The 24,863-nt window shown below is 38.3% G+C and overlaps 1 protein-coding gene across 9 annotated transcripts in view; it reads right to left on the reverse strand.

The window, feature by feature from the left end:
- The window catches only part of LMO7 (LIM domain 7), a 131,853-nt gene that overhangs the window by 88,036 nt on the left and 18,954 nt on the right, over nt 1-24,863 (reverse strand). For all 9 annotated transcript variants that reach the window (XM_069008878.1, XM_069008894.1, XM_069008888.1 and 6 more), the window contains exons 2-3: nt 8,619-8,689; nt 5,418-5,487 (exon numbers count right to left, since the gene is read on the reverse strand). In XM_069008878.1, the coding sequence (XP_068864979.1) occupies nt 5,418-5,487; nt 8,619-8,689 (141 nt within the window). The remainder of the gene's footprint in view (nt 1-5,417; nt 5,488-8,618; nt 8,690-24,863) is intronic.

Below are 24,863 nucleotides of genomic sequence, written 5' to 3' on the forward strand. Positions count from 1 at the left end.
TGATGACAAAAGATAAGGAAATACCAGGGCGGTTCCATGGTTTGCAAAGTGTTAGGCACAAAGGCACAGAAAAATATTTTTATTTTTTATGTTCTCCACCCCTTTCTTTTTATCTGCCCTTTCATTCTAGTTTAGCTTTCTATCATATTTCTCTCTTGTTACCTTTACTATTCCCTTTCCTGGTTTAGAAGTTACATGCCAATGATCTAAGTAGGTTGTCTTGGTGCAAGCATTATTAATACCTCCTGATACCTTCAATAAACACATTTTAGAATGGTGTCATACTACATTGCATTTAAGAGAAACAATGCTGTTGGAGTAGCAGTTGTCAGAAGGATATGTTTCCTGTTGAATCAGGAAAATCTGCATGGAAAAGCATCAAGATGCTCTCCACCCTAAAGGAACACTAATTTCCCACTAGAAAAATAAATCCCACTCTACAGTATTTCAGATAAACATGTTCAAACCTGAGACTGCCTAGAGATGCACAGCTTTTTGTGTGTGTGTGTGAATGGGAAACAAAAATTCATTAAAAAACCCCTTTCCCAAAGCTGAAAAACTGTATGAAGATGACATTTTATGCTCATGTTCATCCAGCGCTCACACTGAGACTGTTAGCAACATCTCGACTTGTTTGAATTCGCAGACCAACTTGAAACAAAACTGCTAATGTAATTTCATTTACAGCTCTGGAAAAGCCAACAGCTTTCTATTCTGCCCTGTCGTACAATCACAGCCCTCGTGTCTCTAACGTGAGAAAAGGCTTCCCAACCACAGTGCAAAGCATTGCACTTCCACCTTGCTCACAGGAGCTGCAAGCAAAAATAGATGGTCTTAGAAGACCAAATTGGTATCTTGCAAGGAAAAAATTGGTATAAGCAAGATTTCCACTCACTACCCCTCTCCAAAGGAGGCACTGGCTCTTACCTCAGAGTCTTTCTTGGAGCACCCGGTCTCAGCTGGAAACGTACCTTAACTAAAATTCTGCCTTGCTGAAGAGCGCACACTTATTCCTCCTGAGCAACAAGCAATGTATTATTCTGACAGATATGTCCAGCTGGCATAAACTGTACATAACTCATTCATCTTCCCACTGTCTCATGGGGTCTTGTGATTTTCATTCCAGTTTATGATTCTGTGTTCAGCCAACTGAGTTGAAAACAGGAGGTTTTGGGGGAACAATGGTGCTGCAGCCAGAGATGCACCTCTGAAACTGCTCAGCAAAGCCTTGTTGGAAAATATGTTGTCAAACCACAAAGTCCTCCCCCTCATGTGATTATATTCAAACCATCCTCACATGCTAGGATTCAAGCTGAAAACTCTGTATTTTTTGAGAAAAAAGTTTTCCTTTGGGTTTGCTTTTGTTAAATATTCATTTTCTTTTCACCAGGCCTACTGCCCAAGAACTCTAATCAAAATCATTTGGCAGGATCTGAGCCCAGCAAGATTTAACCATTTGAGTAATTTTCTTTAAACACCATCTCTGTTTCACACAAGTATGGATTGGAAAAAGTGGATTTGAAGTAAGAAAGTGCAATCTGTACTTTTTCTACCATTCATAATGAAATCTCAGCTTCCACAATCCTCTGACCTTTCTGTTACCCTTTCCATATCCTCCAGAAATGCCCAAGGGCTTCAGGAACAGCTACTCTGTACTGGTTTGCTTGCCTCTCTGCTGTACTGGGAAAAAATATGTACACAGCTCTTTATACAAACTGTGTATTTTAGACAGTTTGAACTATAATCAGAAGTTAAATTCTAATTTTCCAGAAACTCTTTTCGTGCAAAGGTTCTAAATAGCATTTTTAAAAAGTAGTCAAAATTAAAGCAAAAAACCCAACAGCTAACCCTCCAGTTAACTCCCTTCAGGAAACCTATGGGAACATCTCTGTCTCCAAAATCTACCTTGTGCTGTTAAAACTCAATCTGCTGCACGTGGCAACTTTCTGCAGCTACTGCTGGAGTTAGAACTTAGCACCCTGCAGCTGGCACACCTCACTGTCCAGGAAACCACCGTAAGAGCTGCATGGACATTTCTTCAGTCACCTGTCCTGACCACAGCTTCCTTGCAACCACTCTGCTACTTGCCTTACACCCAGCAGTTCCATTTTCCAAACTGGAACAAAAATGAACAGGCAAATGCAGCTAAGACAATGGCTGCATCTCACCCACATGCCTCAGGAGAGAACCGGAGCAGTGAGGCTGGAGCAAAAAGTTGCCAGATGGATACCAAGTTATGGCTAGATCCAACTCTTCTTCCCAAAGAGTTCTTAGAAACTCTCCCACACAAGCTGCAGCCCAGATTTCCCATGCCATACCAAACTAGGCAGAAGTTTAATCAGTTTGGTTTTTTTTTAACTTTCCTGGTACCAATTAAGCATTTTTCTTTAACTGAATGCTGAGTCTCATTTCAGTATTTAATCCTTGAAACACATGTATTTATTTTTCCTTCTCATCATAACTAGACCTGAATCACTGCAATCCACAACAAAAAAGTCACTAGGCAGCAGTATAATCAAACTAAAGGTAAAAGCTAAGCCTTAATCTGAGTTGTGTAAAATGTTCCTGCCAATATAAAGTCCCTATTAGATCTCATGATAAGTAAGGTGTCATAAAAGTAAACAAGACATAAATCAATAATGCATGGACTTCATTAAAAGCAACACCTCACCCTAACTCAATACAAAAAAAAATCTAGCACACAATATTCCATATAGAACAGAATGTTTCATTATTCCTATAGGCCTTCACTTACTATTTTACTCAAACAATTTGTTTTCAAAACAGCCATGAACTCAAAGAAGCCAGATAACAAAACCCTTCTGGAGATTCAACCAAAGGCATCTATTCAACACTGTGTTTCTGTACTGCTGAAAAAGCCTGTCAAATAGTTGAAGTGAACACAATGCTTAAGCAGCGTACTTATACGGAAATAAAATATATTAACTCCCTAGGGAACAAAACCAAAACTCGAGAAATTCCTGGAGGGGAAGAAAAACAAAGGGGAGGGAAAGGGGGGAAGAGAAACAAGATGTCTTTCAAACTGTTTGTTTCCTTCTGATAATCAGACTGCCACAAAACTCTCAAAACCATGGGGGGGTTGTTTCCTTTGAATCACAAGACTCAGGAGAGAAATGGATGCTAATTGCACAATGAATGCATAAAATGTTTTGGAAATGGACTACAGGAATGAGTCTAGAGGAGCATGAAGAAGCTGTAGAAAGAACATGATCAGATCTTGTTATGTTTTAGAAAAAACCCTGCCTTCTCTCAATATTAAAATTTCCATCTGTTTTAAAAAAATAAAGAGAGAGAAAAAAAAACAGAAAAATGAGACACATAAATTCTCCCCTTTTAACAGTAATTTCTAGATCTCATAAAGGCTTGCTGGGGAGCAATTAGTGTGAGACTCGAAGGCACTAAAGACAGAAGAAGTGGGAGCCACAGAAGTGTATATATAATATTTATCAAGCCACAGAAAATACTAGAAGCAAATTTGTGGGTGAAACAACCTACAAGCAATGAAAATATATCCAGAACATGTCAAGCAAGCCTACCACCTAATTCCCTAGTAAGCTTTTTCTGTCTCTAAATCCTGTCTTTCAACCACAGTATCCTGAGCCTGCCAGGTATCTATGTCTGCTTTCTTATAAACACAAATCCCCAAAATTTTTAATCTGAGTTTTACATGCTGGGATGAAACCTGGGCCCTTCCAAGCTGGTGTAACTGAGAAGGTTCCTCTCAAGTCTGGGAAAACCAGTCTTCCACTATTGTCACTATAAGGACCATCTTCTGAACCTCTCCCAATAATGGCCTTCAAAATTGTCGTCTGAAGTGTTTGTGTAAAACCTTTTCCACAGGTTAACACAAAACAGCTCTGTCAATTACTGTCTAAGTTGTATTTTAACAACAATAACACTGGGTGATCCCAATCTACAAGAATCATTCACCTTTCCACCTCTTTCCTTTACTTTTGAAGACTTGTAGGAACTAGAAACAACTTGAAGAAACAATAATACACTACAAGTGAGATATAAACTACACACCAAATGAATACTCTGCATTTTCACATCTAGACATAAAAAATGCATATGAAAACAAGAGTGCTTGCAGTTATGATTCAAGACAACACTTAAATCACCACAAAAATGAAACCTAGCTTATGGTTTTCTGTTTTGAATCTAAGGGCTACTTCAGATGCCACGTCAAATAACTGTGCTGTCCTCCCCAGAATTATTTTGGTTTCATTCGAATTCTTTTTTTTGTATGCCTCACAGGAAAAGAATGTGCAGCAGTCTTATTCACAAGCCTAAATACCTGAGCTTGTCTGGGACAAAAGCAAGTAATACTTTCTACATTTGTTTGATGTGGAAATGCACATTCTCAGCTTGTGCAGCAACTTAGGGCAATTTAACCTAATCTTATGACCTCCAGCCAAGTTAAATACACTTATACTCTAATGAGCTACATGGTCGACCAGCAAAAGCCAATGTTTTGTTCACTCATCCCATTAAAACATATAAATGAAAGTATCTAGAGAAGTTTTGCATTCTCCTTCTAAGAAACCAGATAATTTTTCCTAATGTTGAGCCTGCATGTTTATCACAAGGTGGGATCTTCCATTTATCACAGGAATCATGCATATGTCCCTGTTCACCTTGGATCTTGTAATATGAGACCAATAGTTTTTGTGACAGGACTAAGTAGCCTCGACACCCTAAGTGGCATGAATAGCCAACAAGGTTGTCCGAGCGAAAAAAATGATGAAGAAGGAATTCTTTGAATTCATTTACCCACAAAAGAGTTTCTGATGCTAATGACTACAAAACTTATCCTAGTCTTTGGGCAGCAAATTTTCCAAACAGCATACAGAACTCTTTTACATTTCCTGTGAAAATTATTACGTACATCTCCCACCTCTACCCCCAGCAATGTGATTTACAGCCAAAACATTGGCAAATCCCTCAGCTGAAACCTGAAGAGTGATCTTTGCATCACTGGAGTTATTTTAATGCAACTAAAGCTTTGCTGTGGGTGGAGTGAAACAGGTTCTAAAAATACTTTAGCTATACAGAACATTTCCTATTCTGCCCATTCCCTAAGAAAGGGATATTGGAAGTGGCTTCTGAATGTAAGATAAGATGGTGGCCTTTAAATAGAAACAAGCAATGCTACAGAGGTTTGTGCACAGGAGCCAGTGCTTGATATATCTGGGGATGATGCAGCTTCATGCAGTAACAGGATGACTAAAGTTACAGATCCAAATGACAGATTAAGTATCCTTTGTGGTCTAAGGCAACATAGAAATGGTATGGTTTTGAACAAAAAATAAAAATGGAGCTAAAATTTTGAAAACTCCTTAAAAAAAGATCACTTGATTCATACCCCAGATATTAGATTCAATGCCATTACTTACCAAGCCAGCTATTGGAGTTGGCAGACGATTGATCTTCTTAACAATGCCAGGTTTGATCTTGTTAATCAAACTGAAAAAAAAGTCATATGATTTTCTGTTACATAATTTACTGTACTTAAGCATGAGCATCAATGCTTATTAAGAAATACTTTGCATATGGTCCTAACTTAACATGATTTGAACAAATTTGAGCTGAACCTATTAACACTGCCAAGAAGTGACAAGCAAGAACAGATTGTAGAAGCAAAAATGAGACAAGTCACACACAAAGATTTCTGGGAACAGCAAAGTGAGGAAAAAAAAGAAAATGCCTGAGGATGTGTGGGCAGAAAAGGATCAGTGTTTCTACTACATGGGTAGTGATGTTAATTGGACTCAAATTTCCTATTTAAAGATTTTCTTCACATAAAGGTTCTGAGCAGATGTCAAAAATGTACCAGAATATTGATTTTCAGAGTTCAGTGTGAAAGCACTAATATTCCTGTAAGGGTGAGAAATAAACTCAGTTTTCATAATGCTACCAAGCCCAGAATGCTGTGCTCAGCAATCTTTTTTGGCACATATAATTTACATGCACAAGTCATTTTCCATTTCAGTCAGAAGAAACTGTACCTGATATCACTCTTCACATAAAATTCATAATTAAGCTAAGACAGGACAGACTAACACATCACTACTGAATACAAAAGCCCAAATGCACACCTTATCCTGCAGTGAGGATGAGGCACAGGATTCCTTGCAAGTTTATACCCAGGTTTTCAATCATGGAGGTAGGGAAATATTGTGGTCCACCAAATTACACCCTATACCACAAGGTCAGCAGAGAACAGGGACCTCAGGACACCCTGCAGACTTCATCTGCCTTCATATATAGCTCTGAGGATTTTTGTACTTGCTCTCTCTTCTTGTTGCTGCTTGTCTGACCAGACCCTTCACCCCACAAAAAGCATCAGCACAGCTTTGTGATCTACCCACACCAGTTCAGAGACAAGACCTGGAGTCTAAAACTCTGTGTAAGGAAAAAGCATCTTTTGCTCAAGCAGAAAATATATTTGGGAAATAAACACCAAGAACAGTTTACCCCTATACACTGGGATGAAGGATACATTTCTAAGTAACAGCAGGAAAAATAAAAAAGAGCTGCAGGTCCTGAGATTTTTAATTACATTAAGTTATTTAGCAAACAAGACACATCTGATTACTTTTCCCACCCAAAAAAGTGACCTGTTGAGGTGGAATAAAAAAAAAAATTTGCATTCCTCCCCTTTTTTTTATTTCTAAATCTTCCAAATGCGTAATTTTTATTTGATTTATTTTACTGAAGAACATGAAGCAGCATGTGACCAGAAAAAACTTCAGTGAATTTCTTTCTCTAGTGTATGCACATGAGAATTGGCAATATGTAAAAGGCTTTATTTTGTCAACTACTGATCACTCAGCCAACATGTGCACTTGGTCTTTGAATAGGACAAACAAACTGACTGGATGCTATAGGAATATGTGGTGCAAGTAGAGGTCTTATCTGCTATACTTTAAGTCAGATACACAATCTCCAGAGATAATACATCCACCTAAATTAGCCATGCCACAGGTGAACCAAGGAAATGGGCAACACAATTTCTAGCTTGTCTCAACTATTTGAGATCTTGAACTGTGTTGTCTTTGGTGAAAATTGGACATCTGAAAATTTTTGCCATCTGCTCTTTCCTGTTTCCACAGAATTTCTATGAAAAATCACTCCTCCTTGGACTTCAAGTATGTCAAATTTAAAATTACAGCACAGGGGAACAGCTATTTTGGTACACCATAATGAGGCATGTTTTGCTTTCAAGAAAGTTGCATGCCTCCTAAGGCAAGCTGCTCAGCTGAAGAAATTATAGGATGTATTTCTTGGATTATTATTATTAATTACAGATAAATTTAACTGATTTGCATTTGGCAGATGGAGCCTCACATTCTCTTGCCAAATAAGTGTCAACAATGAAGATATCAGAGGATTAGGATGTGTCAGTCAATGGCCAATTCCTAAACACATTATTTAAGAGTTATATCTGAATACAATATACACATTCCACTAAACATACACCTGAAGAAATACCTTCTTATTAAAAGTATAAATCATTTTTATTACCACATTCATACTCATTAACATTTAATTACACAAGTAATGAACATGCAGCATCCAGCTCTACAATATTATTGAAAATTAATTCATGCCCCCTATTACAGATAACTTCAGAAGAAACTAGCAAGATAAGACTCGAGGTGCAAAGGGTCCAAAGAAAAATAAAGGCAAGGACAGAAAACATGGTATTATTCACAGAAGGAAAGAATTATATATAGGAAAAGAAGCTCAGAGAACTGACATTTCATAAATATTTTCTGAAAGTTAGCTTGGCTGAACCGATTTTAGAGTGGATCTGAGATTTGTAGTATTTTTTTTTTTTAGCGTCCCAGATAGTTCTCTACTGAGATTTCTCTTGCACTGGTGTTCTAAAGACATTTTCAACTCCTGTTCCTTAAAATACGAAGGGATTAGCACCACTTCCAGTCCTGGAAACCTGTTCCAGTAATTACAAAGCTAATTACAGATATGTGGATGAGACCTGATGAGTGGACATTTTACACCTCTGACTCAGTCTAACACCGAAACCAGGCAAGTTCAATCATTGCCAAGCCTACAGTATATAAGCACAAGGAAGCTTCTTACAGAAAGTGCTCCTAAACAAGCTGAGTGTAAAGGTCTGTGGTAGGAATAGGTAGTTGCTGAATTTATAGAACCTACACTCAAGGGCTGGGGATGGAGCACAGAAATCCAAACCCACACAACAACAGTGGGTATAGGGGTAAGAGTGGTTTGATCCCAGTCATGGCCACACCACCTTGCACAATCTAAAGAGAAAGCCCTGGGATATCCTGGGCATTATACTCAAACCCAATATAATCAATCAACAACAGCACAATTCTCTCAGTATCACACAAAGAAGTGTGGGGGACAACACACAGAATACATGGATCTGGAAAGAGAATGTCCAAAAGCTGCTTTTACTTCCCATGACAAACAACAAATATAAAAAAAAAAAAATTAATTATTTACTACAAAATACTTTTGGTACTGAAAAAAAAATTCAGGGGCCAGGAAGGGCAGAAGCCAGGTGATGTTAACCTGAAGGGTTTTTATATAGGTAAGTCAATACTCACTCGCACAACAGGACTCCATTTTCTAGAGCTGCTCGAAAATCTTCAGTTCCAAAGCTTTGCCCAGTAACTGCCTATAAGAATAAGAGTTGAGAGTTAATTGGACACACACACAGAATCAGGACTAGCAAGAGAATCTTGGTAGTAGTTAAAAAAACCAAAACAATCCAACAAACCCTGATTTAACACTTAGTTCATACTATTATTTTCTTACATTAATTTCAAAAGAAGCAAGTATTTAAAAACCAGTTCTTTATGCCTCAAAAGAAGTCAGATCAAACATCTTAAAATAGTTTCCTCTAGTGTAAGTCAATCTTTAGCCAAATTCTGCAGGAATACTTATTATTTTCTAAAGCAATACGAGTCACACTGAAAAGCATAAAATAAATTTCAAACAGAAATGCAAAAGCAAGAGAAAGTCTTTTATCTCCTACTTCATGTTACAGCGTGTATACCCATGATATCTAGCACAAAGTACTTTAATAGTGGGTTTTCTCCATGCCACTTTCACCTAAGGCAGTGTGACTAAAGAACCACTCCAAGTCTGCATTACCACGTGCACATCAATTCCCACTACTTGGCAAGCAGCAGGACTATACTAATAGGATTCCTTTGTATATTCAGGGTGAAAAAGCAGTGAACAAGAACAAGGTCTTATAAAGGACTTAAGATACCCAAAACCAAAACAAATTTTCAGCAAAGTAGCTTTCAAAAAAGACCCCAAGACCCAAAAAACCAAAGCATTTGGCCAAGCCTATACTCACTTGGAGCCACTGCTAGATCCCGCCTCTGCCTACATTCCCTGAAGGGACCAAATTCGGCAGATGTCTTCTAAACACCCAGATTGATAACCCACATGCAAGTCAAAAAAGGACGCATTATTCTACCATTAATCCAAAAGAGAGGTTTTATGCCAGTTGGGAACAGAAATCAAATACTAGGAATGGTATTTATTTGAGCTTAGAGGTCACCATGTTCAGCCACCAGCTAATTATGAACAACCCTTTGGGGATCCTGACTGTCCTCAATCCTGTGCAGGGCTTCAGGCACACAATTAAAATGTGGAACCTGCATGCATCCAGAGCAAAGCTACTGGTTACCACAGTAATTAAGGAAATGAATACCGGAAAAAATGACCTGTGCTTGGTAAAAAGAGCAAAGGAGAGGATGGAGCTCTTTTAGGATCTGTTACTATCACCCTATTATTTTTTTCTAAATTCCAAATCTTCACACAATCTTCACACTAACACCAGAAATCTTACTATTTAAATGATTAGCTTTAACATAGGTTTTCTTTTCATTTAAATGTTCTAAGTTCAATCTTCCTATTGAGAACAAAATTAGATATTACAAAAATCTTCTTTTGTGTTTAAGGTTTTCTTCTAAAAATGTAACAAATAGTGACAGAAAATTAATGACAGCACACCAACTCAAGATAAGAAAAAATTCAAAATTCAGGGAAAGAAAGGATGATAGTGATCCCCCTAGGAGAACTGCACTTTATACAATATTCATATAATAGTCTGTTCCTACAGAAAAGTAGAAGTTGTATCTTAACATTAGAATTGCCAATAATCACTTAAAAACACAGAATCTGAAAACTGCCCTTATCTCAAATATGGTATGGGATTTTCCTTCCAAACTTGTATATTTAGTGATAATAATTTTGAGGAACATAAAAGCACTGAAACTTTAAAAATAAATATCTGTGTTCCCTAGGTAATAGGGAATATGAGAAACAGGAATACCTAGTTAAAAACTATGCCCTTCATTCGGCAAGTTAGAAATTTGACATTTGCATGCCATACATTAGAACTGTACTGTAATAAGGGCTGTAGGACTGGGGTCTAGCTTTATGGCTATGCTTCAAACTCCAATCAATTCTTAAGAATCCCAAAGTCGTTCTTATTTTGGAATTGTCACTGACATCTACAGGACTACACAGTCAATATGTTTGGGTTTATAGGGAGTTTACTGGCAAGTCATGCATGCAACAGATGATGAGATGTTTCCTTCAACAAGAGCTGGGTCCATCCCAATCCTGCAATGTCTTCTATATCCACAAACAATCTTCACAGTGAAATTCCTCGTTTTATTTAAAAAAAAAAAAAAAAAAAAAAAAAAAAAAAAAGTCCTGGAATTGCAGTATGCAGCTGAGGCCTACACCACTCAAAAATTATTCCCAGGAAGACAAGGAGCATGTGTCACTGAAGAACTGAAGACAAGTTAAACTTCAGAGTAGCCCCTCCAGAACACAAGAATGTCATGTTGCAATGCATAATCCTGTTTCCTTGAACAGCAAGAGTCCAATTTGAGTAGAAGGCTGTAAACACCTCTATTAGACTTGCAGACCTCTTAAAATTACATTAGAAGACATTACACTAGAAGCATTTTGACTAAGTTATTTGTGCAGCTGCTGCAGCAATCAACACTGATTTGCTATACAGGATGGAGCTGTCAGACCAATCTTGTGACCCACTGATTTTGAAAACTGTCTGGTTTGTTGATATTAAAATAAAAACATTGGTTCTGCCAAGTTAGGTTTCATTAATATTGACTTTCAAATGATAACTAATAATTAAGTAATTAGAAGGTATTCTCAAAGAACAATTTACACTGGTACTTGAAACCAAAACATTTTCCAAGTTGCACAACAACTTGAATTTGTTGATGTCACAAAAGTGCTCCAATTAAAAATCTGCTTTTGTACAGAGACTGAGGCCTTTTCTCATCATGGACTTTCATCTGGCTTATACCCTGTGCAGAGCTTCAATCTCAACTGTAACTATGATAGCCTACCCAGTAACTAGATATCATTAAAAAATGCAAAGACATAGACTGGCTCAGAGTTCCCTGGCTTTTCAGAACCTAAGTAAGACAAAGTGAATCCCACCTTAAGATGCTACATCTTCAAACTATGTCTACGATTTCTGAGTCACCGTTTATTCATTAAAACTGCTTATACTGGGTGTGGTACTCTTATGTAATAAGCATAATTGATTTTGGACAAATTTTCAACCACTTAGCCATGTGAGTCACCAAATAATAAAGAAAATATCTTGCAAGAGTGAATTCTATCCATCTTTGAACATCTCTTTCCAAATTACGTCTCTTTTCTCTCCTCCATTCAGCTGAATATATTCTACTTCTCAGCTGAATATATTCTACTTCTATCACTGCTTTTTGATAGAATGAGAGCAATGACATAATTAAAGGCTATATCATAAAATCAAATTTAATTGCTGCTATAAAACAGTTTAATTTTGTTTTTGAAAGACAGCATCTCCTGATACTTTGGTAATTTGCAACTGCCAGGTCCAACCAATTTTCATCAAACACTATGCAAATCAAGTCTTTATTTGAATTTAGGGATTTTTAAAATGCTTACCCACAGAGGGCTAGTTTATTTTCAGGTTTGCTGTGATTCCTGTAGGAGGAGACAAGTCAAGAAGAAATAAGTGAAGATCAACCATTCTGAGCATGGCATGACATCAAAATAATCATGGACTGAGCAAAAAGCACATAGCACAGAATATGCTGATTATATGCCCCAGTACCAAAATGATCATTGAGTACATTTCTTTGGCTTGCTGTACTGCTGGCTGATCAAAAGTTAGGACATCTTTGCTTTAAAATCTATACAAAGTTGAAAATTTTTTTCAGTGTTAATTAAAAAAAATACTAAGGGAGTTCAGGTCAAGTTGTTTTCATGGTTTGCGCAGGTTTGAATGGCTTTAGTAAAAAGGCAGTGCTACCACAGGCCAGTCGGTGTTTACCACCACATGAAACTCCAAGTGAAGGGACTGGTAGGTTTCTCAATTTAACTTGGCTGTGATGGAAACAGCCAAGCTAGACTCTGCCTATCCAGTTAAAGAATCCTACCATATACCCAGGCATGCTGGCTGACCAGTTCTCCATCACAAAAGCGTTAGCTGCCCAGAGACAAGGAGGCAGTGCTGTATCACACCCAGCCTGTAATCTCAGCCATGCCTTGGTACAGGTACTTGCCATCCAGCCTGCTCTCTCCACCTCATTCAGAGCTCCTCTGCCACCCTGCCTTTAGACTGCACCATCTAAAACCATGCAAGGTCCCTGTGCATCAATTTGAGAGGAATGCTGCTTGCATCAGCTCGAAGCACACAGCTCTCTGGTAGAGGGATGTAGGCTAGGGATGGAAGGAAGATTCAAGATACTGAAGCGCACATGGCAGCAGCTGCCTGAAGGCAGGCTTATGCCAGGATCTCATGGGGCAAACAATCAGATAGCAATTAATCAGATCAACACTGATTTATCAATTTCAGATCTCCAGCACAGGTACAGCAAGAAAAGCCAAATTTTGCATGCTGAGGAGAGGACTGCCTGTCTTCTGCAGGGAACTGGGAGAGTGATGCAAAGGTGACGCCATGGTGCCATCCCCACTACAGATTTTTGGCTCTGCCTGCCAGTTTCTGTCACAATGCCTGCATGAGCGGATCACCTCATGTACACATGAATGTCTGAATTCCTACCCTTCCAACGGCCTTCCTTCTCCCTACCCATTACCAAAAATCTGGATCAGACTACATGGCAAATGGCTCAGTCTTAAATAATCCCAGCATGATATTCCTCCATTTACAGTACTCCTTTGGCTGTAACTACCTTCATCCAATGTATTGCTCCAGAATGTGACTGCAAGATGCACAAGGAGATACACAGGCTACACCCCAGCCAACAAGCAAGCATGCAGGCAACTCCCAGTGTGCTGGCATCTGTACAGTGTGGCCAGGCCTGGAAGTAGATTCACAACACCTTTTCAAGTAGTATTTTTAGTCCTCTGCATTTTATATACAAAACATGCTATACCTCAGCTTGACAGATTTTTTTATGTCCATCACAAAAGAAGAGCAACATCAAAAAAAGAAGTAAAAATAGGCAGTAAGGATTTTTCTCTCTTTGCGTTCAGATGCACTACCCAAAGTCCTACCTCCCCTTCTCATGGCTATTTGCAGTTCCATTTAAACACCATGCAGTACACAAGCTTGTCTTTGAATGGCATGTGCAGTAGCTACCAGAAAATGCTGTCATTATGTTTTGAAATAAATGGCTTATGCTCTTTGTCATTTACAGGCTTCCCATCCAGTCTTCTCCTCCCAAATTTTTAAATCTCCTTCCTTTTCCTTAAAAAAAACCCCAAGAAACCCCCAATAACATTGTCGCAGTTTTCTCCTGTAGTAATTTGCTTTATCCAAATCCCTTCCAAAGGGCAGGTGGTAGGAGCCATATTTAGAGGGTTTCTGTACAGAGTCTTGAGCACAAGCTCAGAATCAGCCATTTGGGCAGAAAACTTTTGACATTGCAGCAAACAGCCCAACCTAGATGTCTCAAGGTCAAGCAGTAGAAAAGAGCAGCTCATTTTTGAGGCCAGCAGGATCTGTCTCCCTGAATTTTGAACCCCAGGGAAATGTGCAGAAAGAGCAGGCACTCATAGCTTCCATCCATGGGAAAATACTACTGACATTTCATTTCTGGTAGCAGCAGGGATGCCAGGTCCAAAGCGGGCAAGGTCATTGTGGGAAAAATGCTGCTATCTTCCCTTCCAATCAACAGTTTAATTCACAGTCCAAGAAACTCCTGAGGGGTCAGTCAACAAGTGCTCAAGAAGCTGGTACCCACAGAGGCTTTCCCAGTCAGCTCTCCAGTAATGAAATTATGACATTGCCCAACCTAACAACTGAGCAAGGCCAGGATTTCTACAAAAAAACCTCTTATTTTCAAATCCCCACACCTCATGGCTAAAATCCATAACAGACATGATTCCACTGAGGAAAAGAACTGCGGTGGCTGGATTAAGAGAAATATCTACAAATAAATGTGTTGTATAATATAACTGCACAGCAAAAGTAAGAAGGCAAAGAATATTTTTGCCATTGATCATTTATGCCAGACCATGTGAACACTTCTCTTTATCTCCACAACAGTAACATTTTTCAATTGTAGTAATTCACTCTCTATTGCTCAATGCAAGGCTGTACTCCCCTGTTTAACCCCATACCCCAAATCCCTAGGCATCATTACATTTCAGAGAATGTAGAAATTTTTCAGTCTTCAGCCCAAACTGCCTTTGATAGCAAACCAGAACAGATATTTATAAAAGGAAATGGTTGATTATTGAAAAAAAAAAAAAGTCTTAACTGTTATTTTCTATCATCAACATAATGATGGGGTCTTATTGTGGTATGCCTTCTGGACAAACATACCAAGACTCCTGAAATAACATACAGCTACATTCTTACCAAAGATAAAGAAAAGCAATGAATAAGGAGCAAGCAAGAAGGGAAAAGATTACTGGTGTAGTAGGTGTGAAAAGCACAGATCTCTGCTCATCAGATGCTTGTACTCTGCTCTTTTCAGCTTTTCTGTCAAACCACATGTAGAAATACAATCTGAAGGAGGAAAGCAAAGTTTTCCTTCCAGTAGGTCAGGGAACGCCTGACTTGGTGAAACAATGCTGCAGAGAGAGTCGGGATAAACATTTGGGATCAATCAACTCAGTCAAGCTTTTTCCCCCACAAAGATCATCCCACAAAGGAAAACAAGATGAATAAGCCTACTGTTGTTTATCCTGATGACTGTACTGACAGGTGTCAAACTAGGAAACCAAAAATACATTGTGTGATAAAAAAGTGTTACTGTATGTGCAGATATGGGCAGCATCAACTAGATGGAGGTAAGTGTTCCAGAAACACAAAGCTGAAGAAACAGAAACAGAAATCTGAATGACTAGACGACTCTGAAAAAAAGAAATCATTGATATTTTATTTTTAAGTACATACATCAGATTTCTTGGGAAACTATTTATTCTGTAAACACCATTTAAATGCGCACAAGCTCTAAAGCTGCCCCCAGAAGTGATGCATGCCTATTTCAACTTTAACCACACATTCACTTTCTCATATGTATTTACAATTAATTTCAGTTAAATAAAAGTGGATATTTATTCACCTTCCCAAGACAACAGAATATTAGCATTAGTATTTTAAAATTTTCCAGTTGAGCTCCATGCTAGTTTAGTTGTTTCTGGTAAAAGAATGGTGGAATTGGGCCCCTTATTGAATTGGGTCTCTTATTAAACAGAGAAAAGGATAAAGTAGTCATGAAGAAACAAACATCTAAACATTCTGCTGACCCCTGAAATAAGCAAAAAGCAAGCATTGAATTCCATAAGTATGTAAAAACCTGTTTTATTGAAAGTTGTCTTTTTCAACTAATTCACAGTAAAACAATGGTGTACTAGACTTCAGTGCTTCTTTTTGACAGGAAAAAATAGTTAAACATACCCAGGGAACAAGAATTATGCAGGAATGGTTTCCAGAAAAGTCATCAACTGAGATAACAGAAGAAATTATAAGGAGAAATTCCAGTTTCACTGCCTAGATATCTTTTAATGACCATGTTTCATAATATATGTGCTCTCATGCTAGCCAGATTTTGAACTTGCCCATTGTAAAAGTCAGTCACTCCATACACCATTTATTAGTCTTTTTTCTGAAACACCTACATGTTCAGCACTATGCTGGTTGTTACCTGACCTCAAGTTGTTAATACCTTTCCAAGTTGGGGCATAAGCAATCAAGAGACAAATCCATTCATATTGCAGCTGGATAAATGAATACATGCATGGCTACATCCTGTGTAGCATCCACCTGGGGCATAAAAAGCTTGTCCTGGACAGAATATCAGTATGTTCTCAATACCTCCCTCCAGATGCTGAAATAGAACTACTAGAAGAGTATCAGCAACAATGCATCTTAGGAAAGAGGACTTGGGAGAAGACTTAAGACACAGAAAGCTTTGTATGGCTGGCTGAGCAGTCCAGTCACAGGAGAAAGCTGTGATCTTCCTGCTGTCCTGAAATTGCACCAGAGCCTCGATTCCCGCTCTCTTCCTCATGCCCATGTGAAGGGTCTGCATTTATAAAGTGTCCTGCAATCATCCAGGCTATTTCTGCTTCCATATAGTACTAAACATATACTAAAAAAACCCAACCCCATCTCCCTGTAACTGCCTCACACACATCCCACCACTTCTCCCCCACCCCAAAAATAAGCATATCAACTGAAACAGTTCATAGAGAACAGCTGGAGCCACAGCATGCTGGAGGTAAGAAAAGGACATCTTTTAGACTTTTGTGCAGATTCTTGAGAGGCTCAGCATGCCCAAAGATCCAGTGGTGCAGCGCCCTGGCAGCCAGGCAGTACGTGGCTGATGGGATAGGCAGTCACTTGCCCTCACGAAGAACTTCAAGTTCAGACAACAATAATAAAAATCTCTACCCCAAAAAACTCTATGCAAAATTTGTCTGTATAATTTCTTTTGCTGAAGAAAAAGGAGGGGAAAAAAAAGCCTATGACAAGTGCAGCAGTTTGCTTTCAGGGGAACAAGAGAAAAAATAAAATTGTTTTTAAAAGCTTCAAGGCAAATAGAGGCATTACTTGCAATATTAACAGATAAAATGTTATGATAAAAGAAATCATATTTGTCTAGGGCAAACATAAAAAAAGGACTAAAACAAATACCAGCTTAGACTTTTTTGCTGTAGATATAATAAAATAACATTTGTCTAAAATTTTAATCTTTTATTTTATATTTAGTATTTTAAATAATGTCTCCATTTCAGTGTAATTGAATCTCTAAATATTTTTATATTGTTCATTTCAAACAAAAGATAAATGCAAACTATAAAAACCCCTTGAATGTTTATATTTCCTAAATTCAATTTTGTACTATTATAATTCCACGTTGAAGTCTATGCTGCAAATTTCAATACAGGCTCTCAATCCATTGGCATCTATTTTTACAGGAAGGACCTTAAAGAAAACAATATCTTTGCTTATGCTGATTAAGAAAAACTCTGGTGCTATTCGCAAGCAGGTCCCTGTTGGGATTATTTACATAAGTGGCAGAGAGATACAGAGGACCAGATGAAATGGCCAACAGCAGAGCTTCTGCCCTAGATTACAGTGGTCTCTTGCAAATTGACTGCCTTGATCCTGAGTATATTCAATACCTTGATTTTTCATATATTTTAAATACTTCTCCATGCCTCTCCAGAGAGCACCACTGGTGCCATGAGCAAACCAAGGAGCTAATCACAAGGTCTTGAAATGACATTCAGCAGGAGGAGGAAAAAAGGCATTAGATAAAAGAAAATGCACACAAAGGGGAAATGCTTTAGATACAACTGTTTTCGCATGTTTAGCAAGGTTATTCATGCATGAAAGTAGTTTCTTGTTGTTACTAGAGATTTGTCCATCTTTTAAAGTTTTTGGAAGCAGTACTTTGAGCAACGTACATACTGAGATGTGCATGAAGTCCAATTTAGCCCAAAGCATTCACCAACACTCCCCCTCTCTCTCCCACACTACACCCCATTTGTGTGCACACAGGGTTTGGGGAACCAACAGCCATCTCTGCTCGTCTTCCCTCCTGTCCCCACATCCCCTGACTTTTATACTTCTCTCTCCTACACACACTGATTTCCAAGCCATTTCACCAGGTTCTCTTAGCTCATTAACAAGGAAACAGATGGACAGTGAAAAAAGAAATTGTGCAGAACCAAACATTTACCGGGGTCAAAGACGCCATAAAGACAATTAGTGTCATGTACAGAGCCTGGAAAAATAGTCACGACATCACTTCCCAGTAAACTATGGCAGTTGGCATTAACTGAAGTGCTAAAACAATGCAGTTTAGAAATTTCAATATTATCTACCAGCAGTTATGTAGAAATAAACAATCAGGTGGAAGTCACTGAAATTAATGCTGACTTCAGCTGGAGAAATATTATGCTGCTCTGTGGAATTTGAATAATTCAGGGAGAAGGGTTAGCTTAAAAGAACTCCACTGATCTGACCTGCCTGAATAAAAATAAAAGCAAGATTGTAAAGCTCTTGTTGGGTAGTTGGGGCCTCTCTAAACTACATTTGCATTTCATGATATGAGAGTAGGTAAGCAGTAAGAGAAGCTATATAGAACAATGATACCAAGAAAAAATTTATTTCAGAGTTTTCCTGGCTGTTTTGTGGTAACTTTTAAAATGTGGAGTTGAAAGGAAGTTAAACACATACAAATAATTAAATCGGGCTATTTGAAAAGCACTCTGCATGGACCAAGTTACTACACCGGGAGCAAGACTTTCCAACGCTCCCGTTCCCAAGGCTCGCAGGGATGTTGCACTCCCGGTGTGAGCCCCCGGACCGAAGCGCTGGGCGGCAGAGGCCGCTGCCGCTGCTGCACAGCACCATCTAATGGGAGACATCCCCTACGACACAAGACCACCGGCTCCGCCCTTTTGTGCCGTCCTTCTTGGCAGGAGATGAAAGAAATCGCCTCTGGCAAAGAAATTAAATAATTGTAGTCAGAGGAGGAAGGATGGCTGGGGAGGAAATTGAAGTCCAAGGGAACCACAAAAGGATGGCGTGCATTTGAAAAGATGACAGGAGAACCACTAGAGGAGGCAGAGTATCAGTCTGGGCAAAGGAATAAAGAAGTTTAGGCTCAGCAAGTTTTGCTGACCAATGCTTGTCACTGATCAGGTGTTTGAAGAGGTCCAAAATATGAATGCTGCCCTTTCAGAGCATTTAAATATAAAGGAATATTTGGTGAACAAGTAGCAAGATGTGTCTTTATACTTTGAGAACTCTGAAATGAACACATTCTTGTGCTTGAACACACAGCTTTCAGCTTTTCAGAGGATCCTGCTGTAGCTACACCTCCTTCATGACCCTTCCATCATCTCACAGCAGGCACAGTGCCACCCTAAAAAGTAACCACACATTATTCATAATCCTAGATATATCCCAACCCCCCCGCAAAAAAAAAAAAAAAAAAAAAAAAAAAAAAATCAAAAAAAAAAATCAAACTCCTTCACTGATTGAGATATATTTGCCTTTACACAAAAATCAAATGTCATTGCTAGCAGAAATCAGGGATCAGGCTACTAATGACCTCAAAATCAGGACTTCACCCTGTTTAACAATTTAACATGACTTGAAAAGGTCCCTTTTCAAGCACCGCATTGCCCTGCCATGTGTCCTTCCTATCTGAACACTCTGGTGAAGCTGATGGAGTATTTATTAAGCCAAACATAACTAGCCAGCTCTCATTCTCCAGGGATCTCTGATGCACGGTTAGCAAAACCACAGACAGCAGACGCACTATCAGCTGCCAGCCACAGGCGGCTCCACACAGGGATAATTGGTGCACTACAATTAAAGAATTGAGGTGAAGGGCACAGAGGCCCAGAAGGGAAGCCACGAGTGATAATTGCTGCTCTCCCAAATTCTTCTAACATTTCCCCCTTCCCATTCCCCTTTCCCCTTCAACATCATCACTCATCATCACTCCACTTCTGATCCAGGGTGAGCAGTGCATATGACCCAAGTATTACTCAACCACCTCCAGCATGACACTTCCTCCAGCCATTTTATTGCTCCTCTGCAAATGCAGCTTTATTTATTTAATTATTTGAGAAGCCAAACTGGTTTGGCAGAGTGCTTGCCTCCTTGCTTGGGTGTGTGGAGGAACGCAAGACAAGATTGACTATCACAGTGGCTACACAGAGTTGCTACGTACACTGCCCAGAGGTAGGATTTAATTACTAGTCAAAAGCAGTCTATCTCCCCCTTATTACCTAAGACAATTATAATTTGCTAGTATTTATTATGACATCCTTGCAGAAATGTTTATGACTCTTTGCAAACAATTCCATATTCTGCAAGGGAGAGGCAAAAATTTACATCACAGTCTCCATATTCAACCCATTAAGCATTTAAAATGTGAATCCTCCATATCCAACTTTTTACATGGTTAGAAAATTCCATGCTGATGAAAAGACTTTTTTTGTTGTTGTTCAGAGGAAAACAAGTCAGCAGTGTATAAAGAATTTATCTGCTTATGGCAATTACCTCCTTTCTCAAAGACACACTCTGACCTTAGGTCCTGTGTAGAAAAAACAGTTTCCAATCAGTAGTGGGCTGGTTCACATATATTCACATAATCTCCCCTAATAATACATCTACAGTGATTAAAAAGGTTCCACAAAACGCACACAAGAAAAGCACTGACATACAAGCAGGCAAATTGCACTAGAAAATATATCCAGAGCTATAAAAACAGTCTTGAAAGACTACTCTCTTTTATTCATTTAGTAGGATTGGGTTTGTACCTTGTAACTACTTTTTAGATTATGAACAGATGCATGTACTTTGGGCATTTTTTGTCTTTAGCTTAACTTTATTTTGTCTTTAAAAATAACAAGGCATTAAATGGAGAAATACCATCAGTAACCCATACAGTTTTTCAGAGACAAAATTATCTATGCCCTGGAAGACTGAGGTTTTCTTCTACCATAGGCAAGATGCCTCAAGCATTTCGGGTTTGAGCCACAATGGTTTCTGTGACCAGCTGTCTTTCAGGGCACGCAGACTCCAAGAATGTCTGAAATTTTTCCTAGCAACAGACAAAGCACAGACTGCCCCCAATTTAAACATTTTAGTCCATACATGTTGCAGGAAGTTATGCCAATTTCTGCTGCTTGATCTAGTAGATGCTTCTCCTACCATAACAAAAAACAAAACTGGGAAGTGCTTTTAACATTAGGTCACTGCTTTATCAAAGCAGAATGATGTCCCTGGGGATTTTTTAATTCAAAATTCCAGAGAGAAAGGAATGATACTTGGTAGCACTAATGCTATTTCCGATGCAAGATTTAATTCTGGTTTTGGGAATCACGTGTTTTATTGGGCATACGTACTCTTAGATAATTTGTTAGAACAAGAAGCTGGATATAATTTCATCTTGAAGCATTCGAACGTGACTTGCACAACACTTACAGACTAACAAAGGAATTATCCCACTGAGTTAAACTAGTTGTCCATCTCACCCAGCATCCTCAGTGTGATGGTGACATGCACCAGGTATGTCAGCGCTCCTGCAGGGTGGGGAGGGAGGATACCAGTACTTTCATATTTGGAGCAGAGGTGTTCTAGCCTTCTCTATAATTAAATGGTAAAAAACACAGGGAGAGCAACACATCTTTTCATAAACAGTTTGCTTGCATCAAAAATCATTACAGAAAGGAGAAACATCACCCACCACTTCCTCCTGTGTTTATATACCAACCTTTTAAAAAGACTCGGTTGCTTAAAGATTTCTTTGTTTGTACTATACAAGATATGGAGATGTGCATCCAGAAGAACCTGAACACAGGTCAAGTCTAACTTGTGGTAAGTCCAAAGTGATAAATCTATACAATGCCTTTTTAACTAAGGCATGCATCCATGAATATGCTACTAAAACCTCATCATATGCTGGACAGTATTCTCCAAGCCTGGTGCCTCAGTCTGAGAGCCTGCATTGATGGCAAGAGGGAATTCATACACAATCTGAGTGTCACTGCAAAACTCATCTTGTATCTCTTGACATATTCTGACCTCTGCTGTTATAAAGTGGAATTTATTTTGACAAAAATTTTTCCTCTTTAAAACACTGCCCTCAGCTGAATAAGAATTTTCAATATCTGCAATTATCCAGGGAAAAGAAATAATGGGAAAATCACTTTTATTTTACACCATGAGACACAGTTTCCATGCTTTTTTCCTCCCCCTCACATTCCTACTATCCTGTCATTTATTATAAGCTGCATCATGTGACTATTACATAAATACACATACTTTGTTTTTCTGGGATCTAGACACTATTCTCCCAATCATCTTTCTCTGAGAATGAATTGTTTTAGGCTTTTGTGACTGATACCAGCAAAAACACCAAGCACATATCAAAACAGAGACTAACACTAATCTGAAATTATTCATACTAGTTTTACAGCACTTTTTTTTTTCCCAGTGTAAGTTGCACTTTCACTACAAAAATATTCTACAGTAGCCTAGCAAGCTCTAAATTATGCACAAGTCTAGGACTCTATACTGAATTTTGACAGTACTGGTTAGGAAAGAAATCATATTCTAAATATGCCATACATTAACAACAGTGAAAATGTGAATCTGAGTGAATGATGGTATATTGGTTGGCAAACTTTTGAAAGCAGCAAAACACCACTTTTTCACTTATAGGTACACTTTGAAGGGAAAAGAAAAAAGAGACTCTGTCCATCATGATTCTCTGCTTCCAAACTTCTCTTTCCCTTTTGGATAAGAAGTCTCCTCTCAGACCTTATCTTGAAGATTAACATGTGAACCTGTACTGCACTTATCACAAATGCTCAAAGAACATTTTCTCTCCCTTTCCCATCATAACACCTGTCACACTTCAAAATAAAACTGCATGTACAGCTTGTATGATTTCTGCCAGACTTGCTGATTCCCCATGGCTAGAGAGATGATAAAGTACTTGATCAAATATTTATAACCTGTATGAATTTAAGGCTCTCTCTCAGTCAGAAAAGACATTTGATTAAGGAATAGAAAGACAACAACACAGTGCACAATGAGTGTTTGAGCATTAAATGCTAATTTTATCCTTATGTTTAACTAGGGAAGAGACCCTAATCTAATATCAGCTAGTTCACCTTTATGCCAAGAACCCACCTCTTGTAGTTCTAAACATAAGAAATAAGTCTTGTTCAGCTCTTTTCAGTATGCTTTCACCATTAACTCAGTTCTTTCTGAGCAATACTAAAATTAATGAAGTTTTTAATTGTTCTGCATGCAACAACTCTACTTTCACCTTCATGCATCGTTAAGTTGGGTTTTTTTAAATTTTTGAATACTTTGCTTCTGCTGAGAGAAACACATAGAAATTTACCTTCACACCTTTACTGGAGTAAATGCAGGAAATGCAACTGCAGAATATAGATAAACCACTGACTCTTAAAGGATTCTCAGCTACAGCTACAAAACAAACAGCCATTAAAGCCCAGCACAGCACCTCATTCCACCATACAGATGTCTCGAGACAGCCTGTTAGTTTACACACACTCCCTATTTCAATAAACATCCTCACACATTCTGTTTTGTCCCAGTTAAAATCATCATCTGCTGGAAACCAAACCACAGAGGACCCTCACCAAAATGTTACTCCACCTCCAGTAACAAACAGTCAGCAAGGATGTTAAACAAAGTACAGAGTACCACAAGGGTCCTGTAAGATTTAACATTACAACTGATTTTTTTACAAAATGGAACTACGTCAAATAAGACATGTTAAGACACCTCACCTTCCCACTCAAAAATTTTATTAATAAAGATAAGAGTTTTGGACAATACAAGGAAGAAGCTTTAGATGTGCTCTCTTTGTATAGAGCCCACCCAGCAGTATGCTGCAAGTGGCCTCAAAGCTTTATTCATTCTTTTCAAGGGTACTACAGAATTTGACAGATGTTTAATCAAACCAATAAAGTACTATGGTTAGTTTAATTTTGTATTCTATCAAAAAAATGTGATGAAAAATTGAATAGCCTAAACCAAAGTATAGCATGATTAAACAGGAAGTTTGAGAAACCAATTTACAAAAATAGAAGTGAATAAAATTCACACAAGTAGCATAAAAAAAGAGTCAGGGAAGTTTAGGTAAAAAAGTAACTAAAGACAAAATATAGAAGAAATTCTACGGTCCTACTAGAAGAAACAGAAAGGACAAAGCAGGCATGATGAAAGTAAATAAACAGATAATGAAAAGATGGTTATGATGTTCAGTTAAAGAGCTGGCAGATGCTTCAGAGAAGCATAGGACTGGGAAAACAACCACTGAGAGTATAAGTGTTAAAGATGGCAAAGCCTGGAAGAATTTGCATAATTAAAGTTCTTGTCTGTTCTAGAGCATGCTCTAAGCCATTAGCAATTATGTTCAGCTCAAAGGGCTGGAAAGGTCTCACTGACTGAAAAAAAAATTAAAAATAAAAATCCCCTTTTGAGGTGTGATGACATGAGAAAGAAACCAGAAAAAGGGTTAGAAAAATGTTTAGACTATTCTCCCCAGCTTTAGCTTCTAGAAGGCTATTAAATATTGCTGACTCACCACCACAAGCTAGCTTTTTGGAAGGGAGGATCATTTTGGTTTGAAAAGTCACTTTTTTCCCTGCCTCGGCAAATAAACTGGTTTGACACAAGAAAGGCAGCAAGTGTGCTATAGATGAACTGAAGTTATGCAACTGGAGAAAAAGCCTTGTTATTTTATTTAAAGACAGACTGTGGAAATGCAATATAGGTAAGGAGATTAAATGCCATGACATGAAAGTAGGAAGACCACACA

Source organism: Aphelocoma coerulescens, chromosome 1 (genome assembly GCF_041296385.1).
Source record: "Aphelocoma coerulescens isolate FSJ_1873_10779 chromosome 1, UR_Acoe_1.0, whole genome shotgun sequence".
Classification (NCBI taxonomy): Eukaryota; Metazoa; Chordata; class Aves; order Passeriformes; family Corvidae; genus Aphelocoma; species Aphelocoma coerulescens.